Raw genomic sequence first — 27,780 nt, forward strand, 5'->3', positions numbered from 1 at the left:
TCACTTGAATACGTAATACTATAATTTTCGCAAATTGATTTTGGGGAAAACTGATCCTAATAGATCCATCCTTAAAGTGAGAGGGCAGTGAACGGTGGTACGTATCAGGCAAGCGACAGGTCCTGTGATTAAATGGTAGCTTAATTAGTTAATTATTTCTGAAACCGCGTGTAATCCCGTAAAACAATGGTGAGCACTTAACGCGGTTTCCTCTCTAGCATCCACAGCTCTCTCCACAGGACACGAGTTCTCGCGAGCCGACCACTGCTGCTCCCACAATTTAGCATAAATCACGATTCCGTTCGTTGTTGGCTGTTAAACAGACTGATGATCACAACGTGCGCACGTGTTGAAATGCTGTTTATGAAGGATAAACTGAAACGTTTCTATTCGCGGGAGGGAATGCGTTGCAATGTTTCTCGACCTTGCGCCAAAGATACACAACAGCAAGCACAAAAGAATGTCGCATATTCCCCCCGGGGGTAGGTTTGCTGTGATTGCTAAACAGTGCTGCTAAATGAAGCCGTCAATGTTCCTCCGATGGGCGATGTTTTAAAAAGGCGGATAACAAGGACATAACAAATGCTGTAGTTTATTCTCGGCGCCTCCATAAAATGCGCTGCGAATTGAATGGGATAATGAAGCTCTGGGTACGGCATCATTAGCGACAGTTTGGTCGGTGAGCAACACAAAAGAGCCCGTTGGTGCGACACGCAGACAGTCATTCCGTAATGAATTTGTTTGTGTTTTGTGTTAATGCATCCAATTGTTATGGCTTTGGTAGTTACAGAGAGCGATTTGTGAGAATCATTGCTTTGCGACAATCGTTTTCCAGTTCCCAAGAATCTGTTTGATTAAATACTTGCACGATTTGTTAGTAAAAAGCACCTTTCAACACGGAATGTGAGTTGGTTTGAAAACATACTTTTGTTTATTGTTCAGCAGCTTACATAGTTAGTATGTTTGTTAGATGTCTGACTGTGTGTGTGTGTGTGTGTTGTTTTAGAACAAATTGGAGAATCGCTGGTAGTTAATGGTTTTTTTTAGAGAAACATAGAATCCTTATGCTCGAACAGCGCGAACGAGCTTTCGTGCTTGTTCCTCTCGCTTCATCTGATGTTTTCCAGCCTTAAAACTGTCTATCATTTGCTCTGAGCAAACGTACCATTCGCAGCATGAGATGCGTGCATTCGATGCAGCCGTTGGTTTGCTTAACTCTAGAATTTTGTTTTCACTCATTAATTACCCATTGAGTTTGTACATTTAGTTATTCATTAAAATAGAACTATCGTTGGCAAAATACGCGTTCAAATCGAATATATAAATCTATCTCTTACAGCAGCCATTCCGTGCCCTACTCTGTGATACGCAGCAGCTGATACGTTCGTTAAATCCCCCGCATTTAATATTTAAAAAAGTTCCCTATTCGTTACACTGTTTCACTCACATCACATTTCCATCTCGCATATTTGTTGGTTGGTTGCCTGTGCCTATATGCGGATTAAACTGTTTCCTTGCTGTTCTATCGGAAACTCAACGCGTAATCAGTTTGATTATTTAATGGAAGATAACGATGCATCCAATTGGGTGAAGGCTACGGCCCGATAGCATTACGATTGCATTTCACTTCGCGCTCAGCTCAGTAACGGTTAGCTTACCGACATTCCGTAAGTAAATTGAAGATCAAAGAATGTTTCGTCGAAGGCCATGCCAAGTTTCCGCATCGCCCAGCAACAACGTGGTTTCCTTGGATACCAGCTTCATGGTGGTGCTCTTTTAACACCATTCATGCCATCGTACCACGGCTGGCGATAATCGGTGGTAGGGTGATCATCATCGCCACCCGCCGGTGTCGAGGCTGCGCGTCAAACCACATTCCACCGAGGAGTCGTACTCGTGGGGCGTCGGATCCGAGTAGAAGGAAGGCCGGGATAGCATCAGCGAGTGTTCGTCGGCCAGCATCGCAAACTCGCTGTAGCTCGGCTGGCAACCCTTCCCGCTGTTACCGGGCCAATAGCTCGTCCTCGAGTAGTGGTGATGATGCTGCAGAGAGCACCCAAACGAGAAGCGTAAAGTAGGATTAACCGGATTGAATTGATATGCTAATTCCCCTTCGATCACTCGAATGGTTGCGAGGGAGTGGAACCAATTTTAAACTATAATCGAACCAGAACCAATGAGCGTAACAGTTGCGTCCAAAGGGATGGTAACGATGGAATGACGCTTAGCTGCAAGTTGAGATTGAAGTGTTGAGTGCACATTCAGAACGAGTTTAACTGAATTTCTCTTGGGTAGTTGGACCTATACTCATATCAAACACAAAACGGGAACAAACTAACAGAAATTTAAATGAAATAGTTGATTAATCAACAGAGCGACTGTGGAGTCATCTATTGAAAGATCCAACACATTCAACCGCTTTTTGTTCCAAGAATGGGCAGACAGTATTGAAACTCACTCTGTCAAAGTCGAAAGGGGTAATTGGCGGAGATGTCGGTTGAAAATCTCATCGTAGTATCTAATTCTCGGTAAACCGTGTGCTCGCAGCATCACCAAAGGTAATGAAATGCGACAGTGCTTACGCAAACTAAGACCTCCGCTCCTTCCGGCGTAACATATTAATTAGCGTAAGTGGCACAAAAGATTCGTCGAAATATCATGTATTAACACTTTTGCTCATATTGCTGAAGCTCCTCGCCTCGCCACCAACCATCTGCTGTCTGGTTTGCCGACAGTCGACGTCGATTAAATAACTTTCATCGCTTGGAACACTTGCTCTCGCGAGGGCAATGACGGTCAATTAAACGGTGGCATTCAATAAAACCGTCCAAGTATTTCTGTCTACCGAACCCCGGCAAATAGCAGAAGTGTGATGAAGTGGAAGGAATGGTTCACGTGAAAGCATAATTCCCAAGCGTTATCATTGTGCCAGCAGTTGCGGCACACGAGCGCATCACGAGCCTGCGCCACGGGAACCGCGTTTCATCAACCTTTCCGATGCTTCACTTCAATCCGCGATCCGCGGAAACCTTCTCAAATTAGCAACCGAACGGGCGTCGGGCACGGACACCCAAGGTCCAATTTGGTTCGATCCTTTGCTCTCTCTCTCTCTCTCTCTCTCTCTCTCTCTCTCTATCTATCTATCTATCTCTCCCTCTTTATGTATCTATCTATCTCTTTGCTTTTCTCTGAAAGTGGATATTGATGTACCTCAAAATAGTATATGTGCGTGAGCCCATTGCTTGAAGTCAACGGGTAGCTCAATCATCGCCTACTCATGTGTACATTGGAAATCATGACATTGAATGTGACCGGCAAGCATTCGTTCGTTCGTTCGTTCGTTAACTCAATCAATTCCATCTGCCAATGGTGTTCCGGGCATTTTCTTTTGTATGATCCGAGACTCAATCTGTCAATTTCCTGCCAAAATAGCGCACACAATCAACAGCAGTAGCAGCAGCGTCAAATCATAAATAGCACCGGAAAGAAGAAAGAAATGCACGAAGTCCGAACCAGGCCGAAACCGGAAAACGAAACACCTTATACGGTCAAAGTGGAAGCAAGTGTCGCAGGAAACCGAGAGAGAGTAGACAGGCGAATAGAGAAAGGCTCCCAACATACCTCTTTACCAGCACTCTTCCTGTTGTTACCGCTTCCGGTGGTATTGCTTGCAGCCTGTCCTATCAGCCCTTTCGGCTGAGGTCGATTTCCGATTTGGCTGATAATTCGTCCGAATGTGGTAGTGCTGCTGGTGCAACCGTTTCCGTTGCCGATGGTGTGGTAATTGGTGTTGTTGGTGCTGCTACCAGCGAAGCGATTGTAAAACCGGGTTGTGGCCGTTGTGGCTACTTCGGATCCACCCACGACCGTACCACCAGGCGACGAGCGAAGTAATGTTGCTGTTGAAAAGGAAAGTAGAATAATATTGATGAAAAATATTAGCAAAAAATGAGTTTTCGTTGTCAGTTTTTGAAGTATGATTATTTCATACTGATCTATAATGTAGCAAATTACTGCAAGACGTGCGTTTCTCAGTAAGAAAACAAAAATCCGATCTAAAATGATTCCCGCACTGCCCGGCCAACACATGAATAGATGAAAGGCTTCCTTGTAGCTTTCACGTGTCGTATATGAATAGTGCGTGACATGATTACATGAGGTTTGTGGCTCAACTTTCCCGGGATTCTTCTGGTACACACTTGTTTTGACATGGAGGCGCCTGGTAGTACGGTATTGCTTTGTTTGTGGTTGTCTTGCATTGAATCTCCCTTGCTCGTACCTGTAGGTTGCAGCAACGCAATGCCCCCATTTTGGTTCAGATGATTCATCGTTATGCTGCGGTGGTCGGTTACCAGCAGCTCATCCTTATTGTCCCGTCCGGTCAGCCGGTCCGAGTGGGGTCCAATGATACCAGAGACCGCATCTAGAAAGAGGATAGGTAGAACGTGTTAGTTCACTGGTGTACCTACGGGTATCGCTACTGGTGAAGTATGGTACAGTGTGCTAGAAAGCGGATTGTACGGATGGTAAGCTTATTTGCACTCTGGAAACGATGCATGGTCGGTCATACTGTGGTGCTCTTCAACGAAAATAACCTAATTAAGATTACAGCACCTACTGAAACAGTGTAGCCCATAGCAAGATACTCGTAAAAACGTGTTAGTGAGTAATGCAAAAAGTCGAGCAAGAGTTCAAGCGCTATTCGTATAACCATGTTTAAAAACAGGTCAAGTGCTTTAACAAAGTACTTGCAGAGGACTGCACTACGAGGGCCTGAGAGAAAAACAAAATTTGTAGCAGTATGGATGAATAAGAAACATCAAATAAAGCTTCAGACATACTACTTCAGACATACGCTTATACATTCGTTCTTGTCCATTTCAAGATTCTCTTCGTTTTACACCATTATGTTTTTGTTAGTAAAGGACGTGTCTAGTGAGGCTGTATGCAGCTGCAGGATTACATTATGATTAGTTCTAAAACATACAAGCCAAGGGCAATCACATTGCCAGGGCGTAATGTGCGAGCATATTTCGTTACTCAAGACCAGATGCCCATAAAAAGTAATCAACGACATATCATATAAGAAAGAGATAGAACAAAAAACAAACGCAAAAGAATCCGAATCTAGAGGAATTTGGACAGTATCAAAGCTCTCAAGCTAAATAAATAGTGACTGGCGGATCGGCCATCGGCTGCACCGTACCGGTTGAGCGCCGCTGGGCTGCGTTTGCTGTTTGTGCTCCCCCGAGCGTGTTGCGTCGCCAGCACGGCAGTCGACACTTCATCGCGTATGAGCCGTAGACGAGCGGGTTCATGCACGAGTTGGAAACGGCCATAAGGAACAGTCCGTCCTGGACAGCGACATCAACCTTGGCGGCACTTTCGCGATCAAACATGTACCTGAAAAGCGGAAATAGAAAGGTCCGGTCATTTGCTCGTATGTGGCCGCGTCCGTCTCGTGGTAAACCTACCACAATGTCATCACGACGTACGGTGTCCAGCACCAGACGAATACGACCACGATGGTAATGGTGAGACGGAGCGTCCGCTGTCGAGCCCGCTCGATGTGCGTCAGATCGTTGCATCGGAGGCGCATTGTTCCCGGTGTGTTGGAATCGCTTGTTTCTGGAGAGGGTGACAGAACAGAGGCGGAGGCAGGGAGGGTAGGAGTGCATAAAAACAGAATTAAAAACATGAAACATATACCGTTGATCATCGACACCTGATGAGGTTGGTTGTGAGTAGGAGTACGCGCTGACCGATAATGTCAACGAGAGCTGACCTCATTTGCGATTCCAATTGAAATCCAGGACGGATGGGGAAGCAATTAATTGCGGTTGAATTGAAGAGTGGTTTATTTGTTCGTCGGTTTCATGGAATTGCCCTCGTGAGATTCATTCGCACATACTGTGTAAACACATAGCCTGAGTGTCAAATGAGCAACAATTTAGGCTCTCCCTTTTGTGGGATGAAGCGAAGTGATGGGTAGTCTTTCGTCACTCTTGAACTTTAACATCAGATAACATGGGATTATAGGACAATAAACCCAAGCCTTTGCAATGGCTCGCCATATTCTACCCACTCTCAAGGGCACCCCCCTCCCTTTTCGGTATCTCATTGTTATGTGCACCACGTGAGATTAATCTAGAAAACTCAAAGAACCTCCACCAATTTGATGCATTGTTCTATAGCCAGCAGGAAGTGGCCCACAAAGTGCGTGCGTGATGACTGTGGCACTGTTGGCTCATATCTGGATGCTTCGTATGAAGAAGATCCAGCTGTCAAAAACAGGATAATTCGCAACCGCCCTCCTCCGTTGACTACCATTATGTATGCGGCGTGATGGCTCCGGATGAATTCCATTTTTGTTTCGTTTTGTTCCCGAGAGGACGTGACGAGTTGCTTACCCTTTTCCCGGGAACGATTGGAGATTTCGCATAGGATGATGACGTACGCACCGCTGATGACCACCAAGGGTAGAAAGTACATCGCTATCACGCAAAACAGATTGTAGGCCGTCTCAAGGCCTGGTGTGGCGAAGAAGCCGAACGTGACGCACTGCGTAAAACCCGGAACTTGCGGATGCTGCTGCACTCGGAAGATGATGCTCTGCAAACGGAAGCAATGGAGATATGATAGAAATGATAAAACTATTCCCTGTGTAAGTTAGTTTTCTCTGTATGTGCCAGGCCTGGTTAGTTGGTCTTGCATAGTGGTGGCAAGGTGTTAAACAAGTGGTATCCTCGTAACAAAATGAATATGCCGACAGAACTGCAAAGTATTAGGAGAATATATTTCCCCTCAAGATGTTACGCATCTCTCCCGGTCTCCGTTTTGACAAACGTCTGACTCGAGCTGTCACGTGATTGATGAAGGACTTGATCCCAGCGCGCTGTATCGCTATTTCGGGCGGATAATTTAGGTGTTTTAGGCGGCTGCTTTGCATTAGCAATAACGCATCTCCAGGTAGCGACTAGAGACTGGACGAAAATGGCAAACTCGAGAACAACAGTTGATGAAGGTTGGGTGCGACCGTTTTTCGTGTACGATCGTTAGTTAACAGAGCTTCCACATCATCATCGGAGGAAACGTACCGGCCGGAAAAAACCGAAAATACCGGATGGAAATACCGAATGAAATGTGTCAAAGTGCGATCACGTCGCAATACCGGACGGCGATGAATATTTTATGTTTTTCTGACGTAATCGGCGATCGTAGGTCTGTGGTCCTGATGAGGGCTCTTTGAAATCCCAACCGTTATAATTAAAACTCTCTTCATTATTATAACAAGCTGTACCTGGAAGTTCGTTCGTGATTTGAATATAATGCGGTTGTGCTGTATGGTACTTTTTTTAATTAATCAAAATGGGTATAACATTTTTTTATATTCTGCACGAGCATCGGCGATAAATTAAAAAAAAAAACCATATAAAATGCTTCAATACGTCTTATATATACATTTGAACATATTTTCCCAGTATGGCCCACGAAGCCAATCCAATGTCCTCGGCCAAATGTACATCATTGAATTATGTTGGCATCTTTTCAGCGGAAAAGCTCATAACAAAGCTATGCTTCAACGGAAATACATGTTGGCACGGCAGGCAAATGGTTAGCCAACACAGGCAAGGTTGGCATGGCCAGCATTCCAAGACTCGCTTATACATCGCGTTTCATACGCAAACAGATAGCAAAAGGCGGTACAACCAGACAATGAAGCTCCACAAATGGCGAAGGCACATTTGTCGGCGGCTTGTGACGGCTTGATTGTATCCGGTGTGCAAACAAATCGGTTCCTGTTTACTCTGTGGGTGATTAATAACGTGAGAAATGTTGTCATTTTAAAAATAACAAATGATTATGGTTGTAACGCCTAGGCAGGGTGCTAACGACAGAACGCGCCCCAGGCCATGTTTGTTGCATCATTATTTACAGTCTGCCTACATGGCAGGTCTTGGCGAGCACACTTCTGGCAAGCTTTATCATGAATGAATGCACACCAGAACGAGTTGCTTGTCCATTGTTGGGGCAGTTTTTATGGGTCAATTGCTGGCAGATAACAATCAACAAAATGGCAAATGCCGCCTACGGTTGCACTGGTTATGCAACATGAGCTGTCTTTGGTGGGAAAGCCATGGATTAGTGTCAACAATTGAGCTCTGTTGCTCCTGCTGCAGCTGATGGTTTACCTTCCTAGTATCAATTTATTCACCAGGCTCTGCCACTAACAAACCGCGATAAGGATCAGGGCTAGCACGACGATTATAAGCAATTGGAATCTCTGTCCAGGCCTGTCCATATCAGACCAGGAGTAAGGAAGTACGTTTTGAGTGTGACATGGCAATCGATTTTCAATAAAATATGAACGAAAAATAGTATTAAATGGAGTCATTTTCGTTATTAATACTGTCGTATTGTGTTATGACGTGGGCGAAAAAAAGAAAAATGTATTTGAATGTATTTCAATTCGAAGCAACCTCATCTAAAGCAACCAATTTCATTCGCACGATTTTAGGAAATGCTTTTATTGCCATGGAAGCACCACTAGTTACAAGGGAAACCATTTTCGCCCCGATTCGCGTGAAAGGCAGTCCTTTTCGGGATTGATTTTCGACCGTTGCGTTTGCTACGCACCATCGCGTTTGATTTCTTTCGCTCGATAGATTAGCTGCCTACTCCTCCTCCGCACTCACCTGTGGCACGGCGTTGATGAAGGCAATGAACCAGGCACCGCCGAGCATGATTTTTCCACGTTTCCGGGCCGCCGAAACACGCAAAGGATATATCACAGCGAAACAGCGATCAAGGGACACGCATACCAGTACGTTGGAGCTAAGGTACAGGCAGAAGGCGCGCATGAAGAGAAACACCTTGCAGGCCACGTTCCCTGCATGCCACTGCACGGTGATGCGCCAGCCGACCTTTAACGAAATGAAATTTGTGAAGAAAAAATTGTACAACAACCGTTCAGGGCGTAACATCGGTAATACTTTCAATATCTTGACAACGCTAACGTATGAATGTCTTTGGTTTCGATTGCAAAAGCGGGATGAGATTTTTTGTAATTTGATCCATATGTGACATCTGTTTGGCAACCAAACAATGTTAATATTAACATCTAAGAAACAGCGCACAGACCTAGTAATCTCTTGACTGTTGCTTAACGATAACAGAAATAAAGAAGTATCCGACAGTCTTCAATCTCAGTGTCAACAGGAAGCGATGGTTTTGGGCCGTCATTTAGTACCATAGTCGAACTTAGCTATCTGAAAAGTTGAGATCAACAACATCGTCTTACCAGATTCAGCTTGGTCGAATAAAGAGGATCAGCTAAGTTTCGACGAAAGCGACGCACCCTCTAGCTGCGGTTTGTGGGCCAAAACTGCGATGCTCTAATTAAGTCCCCCCACCTCCCTCACAGGGTTAAAGGCCTCGGTGGTCGGAAAGGGTATTTAAAGTATCGTTTGGCAGCGCAAAAATTCGATATGCTTTCCGGAGAGTCCAAGAAAGTTCCCAAGTTTGGTTAATTGACTTTCGTCTCCTCCGCAAAAAAGTAGAGTATACCACAGGAAAGTATCCATTCTTACCCCTGAGGCTACATGTTTAATTGAAAGGAAAAACTTCCAAATCCCTTCCCTCGCTACCGTTTTGCTGTTTCCTTTTCATTATTTTATCATGCACTGTAGCGTTACGGCATGCATAATTATGTACGTGTTTTTCCGCTAGTGATTTAATGAGCGGTAGCAGATCGTATAATGTCTACAAAATGTTTGCCGTTGCATATTTGTAAATATCATTCAAATGATGTACTAGATTTCACTTACCTCTAGTGGTATCATGATGAACGCGACCATCAGATCAGCTACCGCAAGATGGCATATCATGAGGCTAACGCGCGATCTCCGATGTCGCCGGGAGCGAAACAGCGTTATTACTACAGATAGGTTGCCCCCGGCTGCTATCACAAAAAGGACACAGTACACTATGATGACAGCTACGGTAGAATCGGTGTGACCTGCAACGAGCGAGAAGGGAACAGTTGTAGGGATTAGGAAGCACCAAACACGAGTATAACATCTTGTCATCAAATTGTGCCTGAGGAGTGTTGACAGAAGTATGAACTGCTAGCGGATATTCCATTTATGGAAGGAAGTGCACGACCACAGTGCACAGCATGCCCGGTAGCTGGATATCTAGAACATTTAAGCGAAAGCGCTTTGCTAGCCTTATGGTAACCCCAAAACCCTTGCAGAAACCGAGCACAGCTAGTGGTTTGTTATCTAGAATGATCTAAAGATGACCCTTGTTGCTGCTTGCCATGGAAACGGATCCAACGCATCTCTCCGTTGCACGGTAGCCAAACATATCATGCGTATAGTCAGGCACCGTTTACCAATAGCCTCAGAAGGACTAGTGGAGATTATGGGCCCTATTGCGAGTGTCTTGTCTTGCAAACGAGACTGCCTTACTACTGCTGAAAAAACTTAGCAGTCTTGTTGAGCTCTTATGAATGAACTTGTGATTTTTTACAGCCGGATTTCAAAACAAATACTAACACTACCAAATTATTCACCAACACCACTAAAACCCAACATCTTTTGGTCCAATGGCAACGCGACTTTCAGTCTCGTTTTCAAGACTCAGAGTCTGGTGCCAAAACCTACCAGACTCTGAGTCTTGAAAACGAGACTGAAAGTCGCGTTGCCATTGGACCAAAAGATGTTGGGTTTTAGTGGTGTTGGTGAATAATTTGGTAGTGTTAGTATTTGTTTTGAAATCCGGCTGTAAAAAATCACAAGTTCATTCATAAGAGCTCAACAAGACTGCTAAGTTTTTTCAGCAGTAGTAAGGCAGTCTCGTTTGCAAGACAAGACACTCGCAATAGGGCCCTATCTTTCAAATATTCCAAGGCTACTCTTCAGATCTGAGACAGCTTAGCGTATGGGAACAAAGCCGATTTGATGATTGAGATTTTTCTCAGCAATCGTGTGTGCTCGGAAACATGAAACAGTCTTTTCATGGTTTCTTCATTGAACTTTCTTGGAAAAGAACTGGAAGAGTGTACTTCTATTCTTGATTCTTTGTACTAATGATCGATAAAGATCGTTTCTAGTTTCCTATGGTTTCGTCGTATTGAATTCGCCATGGAAACAATCAGTTCCTATTTATCAACACACAATGGGCGTATCGACATCATAGCAATTCATCTCCCTATAAACCAAAAAAAAATCATTTTCATTCAGTATCAATTGACATAATGCAGTCAGTGGTGGGTTTTGTGCGAAGTAGAAAATCAGCAAACAACCCAGTACTACTGCGCAATCAAACAAATTAACGAAGGATATTTTTGCACCTATACCTGCAGGATTTGTGCAGGAAGGCGAGTTGCTATTTTCGCATTTGCTCGAACTGACGAGCACGTGCTACTTGTATACTTATGGTGCGGGCCATACTCATGGTTGATGAGCTTGGAGTGAAAGCTCGCGCCCACGGCCACCGGGCCCAAGGGAACAAATACAGCCTTGCGTTCCCATCGAATGACGTCGGTCAATGTGATAGCTGCTTACGATAGAAAAGCAATTATAATCGTCCTTGCTAGCACAATCAGGGAGCAACAGACACACGAAGGAAAACAATCTCAGATGGTGCAGTGGCGACACTGGGTAGGCAATGTTTTTGTGCTTATCGTCTTGGAACAGTGATTGTCACAAACTTCTGCAAATCAATCGAAAGTTCTACATAGAACTTAACAAGTTTCTAAATAATTACTACAGTGCAAAGCAATTTCAGCTTAGTATCGATTTTTCGCTTTGTTTGTGCGATAAGAGAATATGACGTCACATTTCTCCGCGTCCTTGAGCATGAGTAGTGAGCCAGAGCACCAGCGTGATGATGATTTCACAATTAGAAACAGAATTTGCATACATAATTTATTTGCTCATGGTCATACGGCACACCACCGGCATCTTTCCTTCTCCAAAGATCTCAGATGATGTTTGGCAGTTCAGGCGGAACAAAACAACAGCTGCTACCAATCACTTGAGCAAATGCAATTATGCTCTTGTCTAAGGACAATTGTTAATGTGGTCCACTGCTAGTTTGCTAGCTTTCATTTTTCCACTGGTTGCTGCGTAATCACTTTGGATGCTATAGATTTTACGATAGCCTAGCCATCTCGTCGTCATGCGCTGGTAGATAAATAAATTCAACCACTAGCTCTGGGCAGGCAACTTCTCGTCTTTGAAAATGTGATGTGTTGAAATGAAAAAGCCATTGAAAAGCCAAGGTAAAAACCGTTCACCTCAAAGCTTAGAGACCAATCGTTGATCATAATTGGGACCAATTATTGCTTGCAATACACTTCATCAGTGGCTTGATTAATGATGAATCGTTTTGCTGCTCGCTTTCTCCAGGCTCAGTTACGCTTTGCCCAGACTTCTCTTCACAGGCAATCCATTTTATGGTCGTAATTACATTTACGGCTGTGTTTGCTCAAGGCTATGCATCGGATACGAGTCCATGTTGAGTTTGTGGTAAAAGTTTATCCATTTCACAGAGCCAGAGCCATGGCCTTCTCCTTCTGCAGATTTATTAGGAAACAGATTGTTTTTGTTTTGCCTCAAACCGAATCCCAGACGGAATGTTTTATGATTTTTTGCGAGTCGTACATTTTACTGAGCATCAATTTGAGTTAGATTCGGGCAAGTAGAGTGGCTTGAGAGTTGTTTTTATACCGATGATCCAATGTGTTCGGTGAACGGTGGTCTGTAACATGCTATCTATAAAAACTCGTTGGAATAATAACACAATTTAGTTTACTACATTGATGTGGATAAAATTAACATTGCGCTACGAGCAGAAAGTATAATTAATTCAAACTTAAATTAGTAATATAATTATCAATTTCTAATTTACAGAAACTATTTACATACAATATAGTGGATATTTAGAACCATTAACGTATAAAAATAAAGCAAAAATGGAACATCCCAAATTGAATGTCTTCAATTTGAGCATAATGGTTGTGACTCCCGTACTATTGACGATGATAGTAGCAGAAAATTATAGAAATGGCAGGCGTCTAGTCTCCACAATCAGCACCAGATAAACACAAGCTAATAAAAGTGAGATTCAATCTTAATCGTACTTTGTGTACATTGAATTGTAAGTAACGATTAGCAAAGGCGTCCAGTTAAAAGTTTAGCCCCGAGATTGTCGTGGAAAAGTGAAAAAATCGTTAAGAAATGTGATGCCCTCAGTTTCGAAACATTTTTTTACTCCTCCACGTGCCGCAAGCAACAACAATCATCTAACACCGCTTATCAATAGATCTGCTGAACTTTCCACTTCACCAGACGATCGGTGGAGAGTTGGCACGAACCAATAATTGATTGAACCGCTTCTACAGACGTGCCTGCGTCTGTGTAATCGAAGAACAGTGCTTGTCCTCATTCTCTATGGATTCGCGGTTTCTCGAAAACAACCTTTCTCATCGACATGTGAAATCGAAAAGTTTTCTATATTTATCTTCCTTGTTTGGTTTAAATTACATCTCCAAACACCCATCCCCGATGGAAAAAAGAGGAAAGTTTTCAATTTTCGTTTACCTTTTTAAAACATTTTCTTTTCCGTATTTCTGGCGATTCGCTACAAAGCCTGCGAAGGCATAAAGCTCTAGCAGGGTGTGATATTTCGCAAAGTTCAAGATATAAAAAATGCGCCCCTTCCATGACGCTGCAATGTCTGAAAATATCCACCGAGTAGCCAATTTTCTTGGTAGAAGTAATAAGTATATTAGCATCAGTGATCTTTCTCTTGAAAAAGCCTACAAACGTGCTACGAGGTGTGAAGGCTGAAACAAACTTGTCAGCATGCCAGCGGAACAGTGTCTATGAACCGAAAAATGGAGAGCCATTAGCTGTGACTAGATAAACTTACACAATTCTAATCCGCTATATAAAGTTATTTATTTATTTATTTGTGATTAAAGTTGGCTGCAACAACATAGAGAGTTGATCTAAGATGTTGCATAATCTTATACCGTCTAAATAACGCTTGGTTTGTTGTAATCATGCAAACTTTTACGCTTTATTATTTTCCGTTTTCAATATTCCAGAATAATAAATTTAATATATGCTAATTGAATACCACGATGGCATGTTGTCGAAAGTATTAATAATTTGTGTAATAAAATTCTGAGCTCCAATTTGTACTACTGTACTTTCCACTTTTGACACGTTTCTCCTTTGGTCACATCGTATAGCTCAATTCGATACCAAGTTTCAGCTGTTTACGATGAAACTCATGTTAATAAGTACCAGCGGTTTGCTCAACGTTTTCCATGGCGGCACTTGAGTTATAAAACTGCCAGCCTGTTAATGATAAATTTCGTTAAACGATTAGCCTTGTTTCGCTAATTGTTTGCAGAACCTGATGATAATCGACCTGCCTTTGTGTCTGAACGTGCCTTGTGGTTGTGTTGGCGTTAAGCTTTTAAACGATCCACCAGAACCACGCAATTGGTGGCTATTACCCTAAAAGATTTATAATCGATACTACGCGTTGCGTTGCACCATTTATGGTCACCGGATAACATGCACAAAATTCACGGTTGTTTCGCTGGATATTCTATTTTAAAGATCCCTCGCCCCCTCCTCTATTTCCGAAGCATAATAGTTCTCTTGTATTTTGCATCTAATTTGAATTTAAGAAACATATTACTGTATGGGATTCTAGAACCGAAACGTTTGGATCCGCAATAATGCAAGGCACAGTTCTGGTCAGTTTAACGCATTGAATAAAATCTGAAAACACGATTACGCACAGCGAATTCAATCGTGCCGTTGGCTTTATAAAATCATTGCTAATCCCTTATCCATGTGCTTGACTATCATTCATTTAATTAAGACCAAGCAACGTGTGACATCTGATGGTGGTGTTCTGTTTTCTTCTGGGATAACACAGGCCATTCGTTCCTGGCTTAATCTGTTTGTCGCTCGCGTAATTAGAAATATGTCGACCAGCACACTAAACTCTGCTGATTCAAGCTCCGTGGTCATTTAGGACACACGCACGGCGCCTAGATATACTACATAAGCATTGACACTAACGATAAACCGCGTTCCGCTGGCTGCCTGCAATATTCGACTATTGAGAATGGTTGCCCATTTCCAGGCGCTCCCATACGTTTCATTAAACTAATATAGGAAGCGATTAGATAGCTGCTCATTTGGTGGAAAACAAATTAATTCATTTCTCTTATGTTTATCCCAAATTGGATTGCAAAGACTTATCAACAATTAAGTCCTATACCAATTTACGGGAAAATATCCCTCCAATTTCTCTCTACTGTTTGCTCTGCTTTACTATTATTATAAAATGAGTAAATCAAAGAAACGTACAAAAATGGCATAACGATAGCATTTTTTTTCCTCCAGCTAAATAAATCATCTTGATCGGTCGGAGAATTGATCTATATTTTTGGTATCTTGCGAAAAAAAAGTAATATGGTACCGTAGAATGTGCTATTTATTGTTTAATCTACAAGATAATCATTTCAATTTCATACCGATAGACCTCACATTTCAAAGGATTGATTGCATGTACCTCCAGAACATGCTGCGGCGCTTTATGTCGTGTCTCTAACGGTAGTCTTGCCGACTCAATGTAATACTATTACTCAATTTTCCGTGTTTTTTTATGGCATAACTGCCAAAACTCCTTAATATGTATTAAATGTGTTTAGATTTGAAATATACTTCAATGTTATCCATTAAGTGATTAATTCTTTAATTTGTGGAAAACTCTTTCAAGCTCAAGAGAACTACTCATTTCTATAACACACAGAGAGCAACGTTCCAGATAAATTCATTAGCCTTTTGCATGGTAAAATGATAAACGTGTAGAGACGTGTTTTGTGATGTTGATGGTTAGTTGAGAGGCTAAATGGATTTCTTAGTGAGCTTCCATTGACTCCGTGCCGTAAGCGTCTGCAACAGACAAGGCAGCATCACTAACACGCATCGCAACGGATTGAAAGAAGGTAAAAACGCGTCGAGCTTCACCGTAGGAGGACACCTAATGTCAAGCTACTTCACTCTTTATCCCTTTCATTCGGTAGTGTACTTTGAAAAGGACCCATGCCTATGACACTGACGACCATTAGTAGGGAACACCGTTGTTATGTCATGGTAGTGCTGAGCTGAAAGAGTAAGCGTCAGATTGGGAGTATGTTCTTGTACTGCTCTGACTCAAAGTTGAGAATGCCCTAGTGCACGTAATGAGCTAGTGAAATTACACCCTCCGTTGCGTAAATACACAGTACGGTGGTTTCAGAAGAACAATTTTCCTCGAAACCACTATGCAATCTTTTGTCAACTACACTTCACTGTGGTGTTCACTGAAATGGGGCTGAACAAGCAGTCTATAAACCTTCCAGTACTCTTTAAGAAAATGAAGAAAATAAGACTGATAATTCGTAAAGCTATCACTTAGCTAGCATTAAGGAAATATTTGTTTTAATTACCTTCACTCTAAGACGTAGCTGAAATGAGTCAAAATTTAGAATTTTCTTTTATAATTGCATATCGCATTTATAATATTCTACCACTAGCCGATTTCTCGTCATTGTTCGTGCCGTAGTTTTGATCGTTGGGGATGGATTATTCTTGTGATTAAAAATCATTGCATTCAAAAAAGAACACTCGAAGTGCGAAGTGATTTGGCTGCTCGTAGATTGATTAAAACCATTGCACTGGAAACCTATGAAAAGACAAATTCGTAGCAATCATAATGGCCAACAGACACGTTGCATGAAGATTCAAATTTCGCCGTCCATCTGGACTACTGGAATGTGACTTGAAGCGGAAAATCAAAAGAAAGATCAGTTGATTAAAAGCAGCCTCGCCTAGACTGGTATAATGATTGAGAAGCTTGTTTCTTCCACCCCGTTGAACTAAATCTAGTGGAGATCCCAAACCACTTCATGTTGCTCAAGGATTAGTTCAAGTATTTCCGTCTGACACTTCATTGTCTGCACCTAGAGTTTGTCATACTCTCGAAATTTAATCCAAAACTGAAGCACCTTTTCGTGTAATTGTCTATGATTGCAATCATTTTCCATATACTTCATATTCTGAAATGAATGGTGAAACCGACACCAAAGCCTGATACCGAATGATTTAATGTTGGACACAAATGGTGACTTATAGCACAGTTTTCCTATGCTTCATCGTTAGAATAATGTTACTTTCCACGGTTTTGCCGAGCATTTGATCATAATTATACTGTAATGTTAGTCTCAGTGTGAAACATTAAGATTGTCTGCTGATGCTAACGAGCATGCAGCGACATGAATCTATGCCCAAAAGGACGGAACGGTAACGGAGTTTCGGTAAAAGTACTTTTGTCATCGTTGATAGGACCGGCTGAAAGTTTCAGGCGATGAAAACACCCTGGACTTTTTATAGCCCAACGATGAAGGCTAATTAGTCCTCTTTTTTAATGTCTCGACGAAAATCATCCTTGCTTTTCCCTGAAAACGTCATTTCCAGACAGTGCGGCATGCAATTCGATGTTCAGAGGCTTAAAAAAGGATCTGTGGGAAAAGAAATGCGTACGAAAGTCGATTTGTTGAACTTTTAATTACATTCAGCACTGTGTTCAGGCTGCCTTTATACACATGCCCTGCTTTATTAGACTTCTTTTATCTCCCAAACTATGGCTCCGAACTAAGCCTTTTTTGTCATCTTTCCCGAAAGTATTCATTTGGTTTGCAATTATCGTTAAATTTTTCGAAAAATATGAAGGTTTAAATGTTTCTTTTTCAAACAAACCAGACAATCAATATTTCGAGAGATGTTCATATTTCATTTTTGATTTTAAAAGGACCAACAATAGCATACAGTTGTTGCTTACTTTATCAGATCATTTATTTTACTGCAGTTTTCCATATACGAAGAAAAATTACCCGGCATAAAGAGCAAATAACCGACCGCCATTCAAATCAACACTCAATATTCATCAACAGTTGATGAGTGTGGTGACGGGGTGGTGGAAAAATGAGACGCTATTAATGGAACCTCTAGCGATGTGTGGGAGGCCATGTTGTCAAGATCCGTGAGATGTGAACGGGATGATATGGTTGTCAGAATCACCCCTATGAACCTAAGGATGAACCATAAAACCTTTCATTACGAAGGTGGAAGAACAGAAGCCAAGAGGTTTCGAAGTAAAAGGAGGAAACCACAATGCGTGGGTGAACATAAACCGCTACTCATTGAAGAGTTACGGTACCTTATCAGTCTTAGATTTAGTCTGTTCCGTTTGTCCAGAGGGGGTTTCGGTTGTGTGAACATCTTTGTGAGTTTATGACCCCTATTGAAGCACACGATCAATCTTTGTTGCAAAACGACAAATATGCTCACATTACGAGATAAGGTTTTGTCATAAATATTTTAGATAGCATGCATTCTGAGGGTTGTGTACGGGAAACATATCTTGAGTGACACCGGGCCAGTTCTAGTGTATTCACTAGCACTTCTTCTAGTTTTCTTCGCGGTATCGTCTGGCCAGCGTCATTTATTAATTAACTTAGTTATCGTCGTCTTGTAGAAGGACGGCTCATCGATGAGGTGCTCATCATGATGGACCAAAGTAATCTCACAGCAATTCCACGGAGCAGCGGCATCCGTTAGGTCATCGAGCAAGATAATGGTCACTAGGGGTGTATTAAATGGTAATTCAAGCATCGTGATATACGAAATCTACTCAGCTAGTAAGCCTAAGAGCTTGAAGAATCCATAATTTATTATGAAGCTTATTGAATGATACCGTGTACATCCCTGCACTTACGTAAGTAAGCTTGCCTAGGCTGTTTATAAATAATAAACTACAAAACTCAGTTGCATGTTCACTGAGGCCCAGGCATTGGCAATTATAATAGATTACAACAGTCAGTATTCTCCGATGGTAATGCGGCTCTCGCAAGATTTGTCAAATATCCTTGTTAATGTTGGCAGATGAACGATAAGGTGGAAGAGCAAATCCAATTACTGGATACAAGAAATCCTGTCGGGACCGTGTTGGGCTATTCGGGTAGTATTGATGCTACATTATTGCATCATAGCTACTCGACATGTCCAAGATGTAAAATCCAATCCGACTGCTGACTAACCATCGGAATTGAGATCCATCCGATGCGATGGTTGCGTGAAATAACAAGATTATTGCACCAGAGCGAGATAAACAGACAGAGTTTCAAACAGATCCATTCAGGAACAATTAAATACATCCAAGCAAATGCTAATAGTCCAGGAATATTAGTGTAACATGTTTGTTGTTAGTGTTTAGATGAAAACAAAGTGATTAATTTGTAGCGATCCAATGTGGCAGATTGATAACCGCGTTGTGACCGCATGTAATCAAAATACAATCCTTTCAATCAAGCGTAAAGCCCCACTAATGCCTATAAAGAGGAGTTGTGTTTGGCTTCGTTTCAATAATTGGTTTCCTGTAACACTTGAAAGAGAAACATCCTACAAATGAAGCCATTGAGTTGACTGACATATATTGTCAGGTTGTTATAAAATGAAATAATGAATTGAATCGCTTCCATCCATTATGTCAAGAGGTCATTAAACTAAATTTATCTAAACAATTTTCAGATGTTTAGCCTAGGCTACAACGTAGTGTTTATTGCGCTAAACACGCAATTATCTAACAGACTGGTTAATGATTTTTTTTTCAAATTCAATATTAGCAGTCGAAATAGAGTTTTTTTCATGAAATAATGTCGAGAGTTCTAACTAAAACATCCGATTTGGCGGAAATGGTACATTCTTCGGGTAACATGGTCACTATCACCCCCCGGGGAACCATTTCCAAACCGCTCAGAAACTATTTTCATACATCGGTCAATGCTGGTTCAAAGGTAATATGTTAGCCCTTTGAGGGATTATGCTCTAGATTGAATTTTACGACCCTCTGCAGTGGGTCCACCTTCATACAGCTCTAAATAGAGAAATTCCTTGTGAGCCCAGGGTGAGAGAATGGAAAAAGGATTTTTCATTTCAGCTGGTGAGCAAAATGTTACATGCCGGAGGTCCATAATTTGCGCCGGTGATGTATGACTTTCGATAGGCCGTCGGCTTGAATTCACCGTTTGTTCTGCGCTTCGTTAGATGATGACTCTTACCTGGTGCGGTAATAGTGACCTCTGAACCGTTCTTGTCCATCCCGGTCAGCAAACCGGTACCGTTGGTCGATAGACCACCGAAGGCACCCAGTCCATACGGTAACGTCCCGGAATAGTTGGCCATGGCGGCAGCGTTCAGCAGATACTCCTGCAGGTGTTCATGCTGGAGGGAGATATCCATGATGTTGAGTAATCCGGCGGCTAGGTACATTCAGACACTTTGATAACGAGCAACGCACGCGATAACAGATACACACAGTGACGAAGCAGAGACCTTTTTACATTTTATCACACCAAAAATGCACTCTTGTGTAGGATTTATCAATTTTATTTATTTATTAATATACTCCACTAGCTGGCTTGTACTGCTTGTATGCTCAGAGCGGGCTCATGGACGACGAGCGACGGCACTGTAGCTGTGGTGATTGCACGCACCAATCGCAATCGTAATCGACTATCGGAGATGCACATTTTTTTACCACCACCATTGGCCTCATTTTTGCAATTAAACTCACGTAATTAACATTGTTTCACTTCCCACCACCTGCACATGCTGCCTTTCAATAGGATTCCGTAAAATAATTGGCAAAAAGGGGACCATACGCACATTGATTGAAGTAGAAACCAGTAAAGCTGCTGCAACACCAGCGCTTGTTCAAAGATTCTTTCGGACCCTTCATTGCTTGGAACAAAATTACTACAAAATTAAAGCTTCTGCTGAATTTCTAACACTATTAAATATTTAATTTTCGATTATGTTTGAGCCCAAAGGATAATCACGTATTGGAAGTTTTCGGGGATTTTTTTTTACAACAACGTGCTGGACGTCTAGCTGGTCGGTGCAGTGAATTGAAACTGTTATGTATTTGAACGTGTGCTACGAGACACCTTTAAATTCAACGCACGACACAGAAGACCCCTGACGACGACGCGACTGGTCGACTTGGAGCAGACGACTAACGGTTCCGCGATGCGCCACAATTTGTGGCGCTTGAATGGAGCGGATCTGAATGAGACGCCACAGATGCTGGGCTTGTCCTTGTGGCAGCTGCCGCCCCATGGTGGGCACTCACAAAATAGTCCAATGTTCCCCTCGCTGCAGAACAACATCTTTTCGTGCTGCGATACCATGGGTTGGCGCATGCGAACCGAGTCCACCAAAACTGGAGAGATGTTCCTGTACGCGGATGGCTTTCGGTTTCAGCGACCTAGGCTACTGAGTACCCCGGGTTGGATGGCAGTAGATAAGCTGTTGCTTGTCCCTAGGAAAGGCCTATGAAGAAGAAAAAAAATACAGAAGAGGTAAGTTTCGGTATTATTTCGCGTAGTGATTGGAGATGGTTATATAGAGCCACGAAACGTTTGATCGAAAATGTCGTTTAAAATCCGGAAGGACATTGAAGGCTGCGATTGATTGGCATTGACTGCACGGTATGGCTTCCCTGCTAACAAGCGTTGGAAATCGTTCCGCTATTTTCGTGGGCACCCATCCAACTCGTCCGCTTTCTTATGGGCGATTGATGTTTATGGTTGTGGTGGACAGCATTCATAAACATCAGTCCATCTAAGCAGAAAAAAGCTGAACGACCAATGAAGAGAATGTTGACGATAAAATTAGCTTCATTCTTTTTTTAGTAATAGGTAATCAAGTCAAAACCGCTTCAGCTTATCAGCATTCAAACAGACACGCCACTGGAGAAGGTTCGGCTGTATTGCAAACAGAGCCGATTAGCCGATTTTCGCCGAGTGTCACATAGTCCAGTTCCGGGTTTGGATACGTTTTGAACAAAGAGGTGAACTGGAAATGCATTAACCTAGTCGGGGGTGTGCCACATGTGAGTGCCATCGAAATGGTTTCGAGACAACTATGCTGCTGTGGAGCTGTCCAACTGAAATCAGGCATTTATTGTGTGATGTTCGGATTTAAGTCGTGCATCGAAGCACGAATTTTGTCGGTTTTTCATTGCTCGGCGGTCATAACACATAGACGGTTGAAGCTTACGGTACATCAGCAATCACTGCTGTCCATTGTGATTGGGCCATTGAAGGGCTTCCGGTAGCGCTGGTTGCGTAATCGGATTGTACAGGGATGATTATTTTCATTCTTCGGAAAGCATAAAACCGACCCGCAGGAAACAACCCATTAGCTTTGCACGCGATAACAACTCTAGTATGCTGAGGAAAGCTATTTGTGATGCTTTCTTGTTATCCTGGATTGTGCAATGCCGTTGCGTTGCTTCCTAATCGATAAGGCGCGTGGAAGCTGAACGTCCACGATCCACAGCAAATCAAATTGAAAACAATGCAACCATCAATCGGATTTACATCTCGCCTTGGTGTCCTTGCTCTCTGAGGTCTGTGTCTTGAGATAATTTTCGAAACGAGCTTAGAGTGTATTTACTTTTGCGAGGCTATTGACAATCAATCGGCAATATGGCACTTGATGTTAATAATATTAATGTTATATCACGCTCACGAAAGGGGATGATTAACACTTCATTAAATATACGCTGTAGCAATCAATTCAAACCCTTTATTTATTCCACTGTTGTTCGGAATAAATAATGGGAATCGATACAGCGTCCTGCCGATTGTACTCGGTTCGCTTCGTCAGCTGAGAGTACGTTAACACCAGCAGCAGTTATTGTCAATCGCCAATACGAGGATCGTGTGGGAGCTGTGACGTTAGCTGTGATGCAGGGATATCCTCCTTCCATTTGCCATCGTTAATGGGGATTTAGTGGTTTGAATCTGTCACCCACACGTTGCGTGATATGGTGCAGCTTGACCAAAACCTGCGACCCTGCTGCATTCATGGTTCACCGGCTATTTCTCTAGCGTTCAGTAACATAACACTCATCACAAGTATTCCTCGTGGTTGCTGCATGCCTAGTCATGTACGAAGAAACTCCTATTCTCGCTGGATTTATTAAACACGTTAAACAACAAAGGATATTCGACGAACTCACCGGACGCCTGGTGATTGAAGAATTTAATTTCGATTATTGTAGACTAGTATTGGCATCACTATGCAGTAAACATGAACACTGCAATACACTGCGTTAAGCTGCTGCATTCTTACAAGCTTCCTCTTCTATTGTGTACTGGTGCTGAAGTATATTTTGAATGCGTTCCACACACCACCTATGCCTACTCTAGGCTTCGGTAGCTCGTGATTATTAAGCCAATCATACATTTTCAGTAAGTAATTGAATGCAATTAATTTAAGTTGGTACCGATATTGAACATTATATAAATATCACCTAAAATTGATGGTATGTATAGAATTTTCTAGTATACGTCACACCAGTAATATTACTATATTCTGGGAATGCTCTGGGAAGCTGCAATATTTCCCGTAATTTGATAAAGTATTTGCCCAGAGGTTTTGTTTCAAGGACCCTACATATAGCTCGCAGCATTCATGTGCAGATGTATGAATCTGAAGCGGAATCTCTTGAACAATGGCGGTGCAAAGTGATGTAGCCAGAGGGCTGAGGTTTCATTACACGAAACATTACCCAGATAAGTAAATCGAAAAAGCCTGCTGCCTGATAACATAGACAAGTCAAGACAGCACAACTAACTAAGTAGTTACATGCACCATTACTATCGGTTTCCAACTTTCGAACAGATAAGGGGACGAGCTTGTCAATCTGATAAAAGACTGACTGAGCGTGGACATGGGGATCAATAGGTAATTAATGGAAATAAATCACAAAGGAAGTGTTCGCAACTGAGCTACTATCAGCACGAGTTTGCTTGGAGATGCACCGTCATTCAGCAATTGACGCGATTGGATGCTTGTTGCTAACTACAAAGGACCCCCAACTGGTGTTGGGCGAATTGACTTGGCGTGAAATTAAAGAGTAGATTAAGTTGATTATTTGAGCACCAGCCACATTCTTTCCATTTGCTCAGCACAAGGATCGAAAGGCAGTGATGCTGCAGAGACCATTGGAAGAATAATTTTGGTGCAAGAGTTAACTTGTGCAGCTTACTTTCAGCTCTTAATTGAATCATAATAGATGAACGAATGAACGAAGTTGGTTTTATTCGAATTTTCGCTACAACACTCCAGGCTGAAAAGCTTCTCGTGTATTTCGCAGTTTCTGTTCCTTGTTCTGAAGCAGCATGCGCCTCCATTATCATCCACCAGAAACAAGCGATGGAAACAGTTGTACGAGTAGCATCAGGATGAAAAGATTTCAAACTTGCTCCTGCTCGAGAGCGAAATACTGAAATTATGTGAGTGAGTTCCTTCGGGCTGAGTCAAAATGGGAACAACATGAGCCAGCGTGAAGTTGAAAATTTCATGGGAGATACGAAGTGGTGTCTAAGAAATGAAGTGCTTCACGGCTGACTGGTATGAATATTGCATGTTTCTGCCATGTTGCATTAGGAACCGAACCGAACGCTTCCCAACCTTCAATGCGTCCCAGCACTGGAATGCCGCGCCGCTGCCTAATATCCCTATACACCAAACTATTCCAAACTGGCACACGAACGAAGCGATCAGATCACGCTTTGAAAGCAGATAGCTCTGCCACACGGTCTAGCACGATATGAATTTTGATAGAAAATTCCTATTCGGGTAGCTATGGAATGTGCAAATCGGTATCGTATTTTACGTTGAAATACTGCTCTCTTCTGTGCATGATAATGGCGTGTCGTATCGATGTAAACCATAACAGAGTTGAAAACCACAACCTAGGTATGCCGGTTAGAAATATGTTCTATGCATTCGGTTTGGCTCGTTAACTGGGCCAACAAAACCATTACGTATATTACACTGTTTCGTTTTATGTTGCTGATTGAGGCAATTGTAGGGAATAAAATATGCTATGCTATGCTATCTAAACCACAGATAGAGCTGTACGTTACGGTTAAAAATAAAAATATGGGTATGCATTTGTGGTAGCACTTTGAAGTTGTTACTTGCAAATGTTGTAACTGTGTGATATAACACATTTCTTTATGTAATTGATGTAGTGAGCACCTACATTTAAAAAAAAGCTTCCTACACAAGATCCGTTGGAGCAAAGAAATGAAGAGTTCTTTAATTTAATCCTTCTTTCAAACAATGAGGGTGGATGAGGATAATCGCCATGTTAATAGACAACCATTTTGTTGGTATTACAATCGCAAGGCACCTTAGTCGAATATGCGTCAGTGTCGGAGAAACAACGGTCTTCAAAGAACAACTTATCTTTCGTTATTGTTTGGATTACCTTCAAGACAAGGAAACGTCCGATGCAATGTTTTCAGCTTTTGCACTTTTATCCTGATGCTACACGATTTCACACTGTACAACACTGTTGACGGCTGAAGACTTTTGATCCGAGGACGAGAGAAGGATAAAAAAATGGATTTAAGAAAACTAACCTAGTATAAAAGTATAGAAAGCATCCGTTTTCGTCCAGCTGTGTCATGAAAAGGAGCTGCTTTAGAGTCCAGGATAAACTGATTCCATTGATGGTTGCTTCTTGAGATGGCGAGTGTTTTTTAATATTGATATATTACGAGCCGAGTTGTATTTATTCGAAAAGAGATTATTAGGATAAACTTTTATAGGAATAATATTTTTTATCAAATTTGAGGTTTTTGTTAGGAGTAGAATTCGTAATTGTGAATCGACTATCAGTATCACTTTTCGTTCATTCCAACTAAGCAAAGTTTTTGTTCTAAGTTTACCATTTTTATCTTTCATAAATGAAGCAGTCATTACAGGAACATACAAAACTGTAACATATACCATATGACGCATTGCAGAGAGAATACGTTTCATTGAACATCAATCGTAGTCCAACGGCGTTCCACTGCTTGGAAACCGATTGGCAGCCAAATCAGATTCATACGATTGTTGGCTATTGGGACATATCTTACTTATCCACCCTCGAAACCCAAAAGCCAAGCATTCGGACATCTTTTTGAGTAATGTGGTTCGAGATAAGCTTGCCAACGTTTACAAGCGGTGGCAAAATGATTGGATCGGTGGGCGGTGGCTTCTGCATCCAGCTGTGATCCCCTGCAAATTCGAAAATGTCGGAAATCGATGAATTAAGATTCCAATCAATATGTAAGTGGCACGTTCCAGGGCCGATGTCGCCAACGGGGATCACTGAAGGGAGGAAAAGTATATTACAACTTCCTGTCTACCGGTCCGATCTGATTGAAACCATTCATAGATTCTTGTTTGTGGGCTGGAAAGTAATTCTTTTTTCTTGTACTCCTGCAAACACGCAACCGAACTCCGCATTTACGGCAATAAATAAGGTTTATGTACGAAGCAAGCGAATCTGGGTAAGTGTTAAAATTTGCGTCATAAAATCATATCCATTGGACTTTCCGGAGTGCTGCGGGAGCTACAGTCCTTATATACGTGGGTAGGACCGATTGGATGAACAAGTCATGGTCTGCCACAAGCAGGGTAATCTAGGAGCAATTCATTTCCGAGATTCGATTGTTAGCTTGTTTTGCGATTTCCGCATTTCACGCGATGGATCCGCACTGAAGCATTTGTTACTGAATCTTTTCATCTTCCACTTTTCCTTCTCAGTATTTCTCAGATGGGTCAAAGCAAACCGAAGGAACTGACGGCATACGTTACACTTTGGTTCCGATATCATCTTGGACACTGGATTGCTCCTTGCTGCGAATAAACATTGTGTTCCAAGAATGCGCCAACATTATGTTCCTAGATATTCTCGAATCTATCTTTGTCGTAGATCCGGGACCGACAATTTATTGATACATTTAGTTTTTGTTGCATATGATAGAATTCGAGACAAGCAAGAACGATTACTTTGTTTTGTTTTGGAATCTTAATTCTCCAAGAAAATATTATGCCGTACGGAATCGGCAATCGATAGTATTAAAGGTTTTCTTTGTTATCGAGGTATCATTTCCTAATCGATTAAATTTGAGGAATCGCTTGATGCCGGAAGTAAAGTTAAAGAGGAATTTCCAATCATTCTCCACAAAGATTCAATATTCAGAGAGAATATAGCTATCAAACCACACAGCTATAGCTAAAACAGAGCGGAAGTTCTCTGCAAGCGTTTATCTATAATCTTATTCTGACTAAGCCACCGATTGGCATTTTATTTGCGAATCCTTATCTGATTCTAGTAGCTCCAACGTCTGCATACGAAGAGTTGTTTTGTCATATGTTTCTGCCCGGGAAAAACAGATTTTCCCTGTTGTGGGACAATATTTGCTAAACCGGGCCGGACTAACGGCCCAGTTGAAGTATGTGCCTTCAATTGCCTTCGGGGAAGTTCGATCGACGAGCCAAAATCAGATTGCGTCGAGTCATCAGCATGGTGCCGTCTGTGAGAGAAGTTTCCAACTGTGCTCAATTTGTTTGATTCACTGGAACCATCGGCGAAAGTAGCAGCAGCACCATATCTGCAATGGCGTCTATTTAGCGGACACACGAAGTGAAACGTTAGGCCGGAACAACCTTCGCTGTTGACAGAGTGTTTCACTGAACTGACCTGACGATTGACTGTTGTAGCTAGATCCTTTAGGACACCAGCTCAACCAACGTGACCAAGCATTACGGGAACCATTTCACGGTC

The 27,780-nt window shown here is 42.2% G+C and overlaps 1 protein-coding gene across 1 annotated transcript; it reads right to left on the bottom strand.

Moving 5' to 3' along the window:
* Window positions 1-1,809: 1,809 nt before the first annotated feature.
* On the bottom strand, window positions 1,810-20,408 carry LOC125952143 (adipokinetic hormone/corazonin-related peptide receptor variant I-like). Its single transcript, XM_049681444.1, has 9 exons — window positions 20,198-20,408; window positions 9,828-10,018; window positions 8,697-8,924; window positions 6,411-6,612; window positions 5,475-5,628; window positions 5,207-5,403; window positions 4,280-4,423; window positions 3,622-3,899; window positions 1,810-2,043 (listed from the first exon to the last, which is right to left on the bottom strand). The coding sequence occupies exons 1-9, from the start codon at window positions 20,406-20,408 to the stop codon at window positions 1,834-1,836; spliced, it is 1,815 nt and encodes a 604-aa protein (XP_049537401.1). The 3' UTR covers window positions 1,810-1,833.
* Window positions 20,409-27,780: the final 7,372 nt, after the last annotated feature.

The sequence above is a fragment of the Anopheles darlingi genome, chromosome 2, assembly GCF_943734745.1.
Source record: "Anopheles darlingi chromosome 2, idAnoDarlMG_H_01, whole genome shotgun sequence".
NCBI lineage: Eukaryota > Metazoa > Arthropoda > Insecta > Diptera > Culicidae > Anopheles > Anopheles darlingi.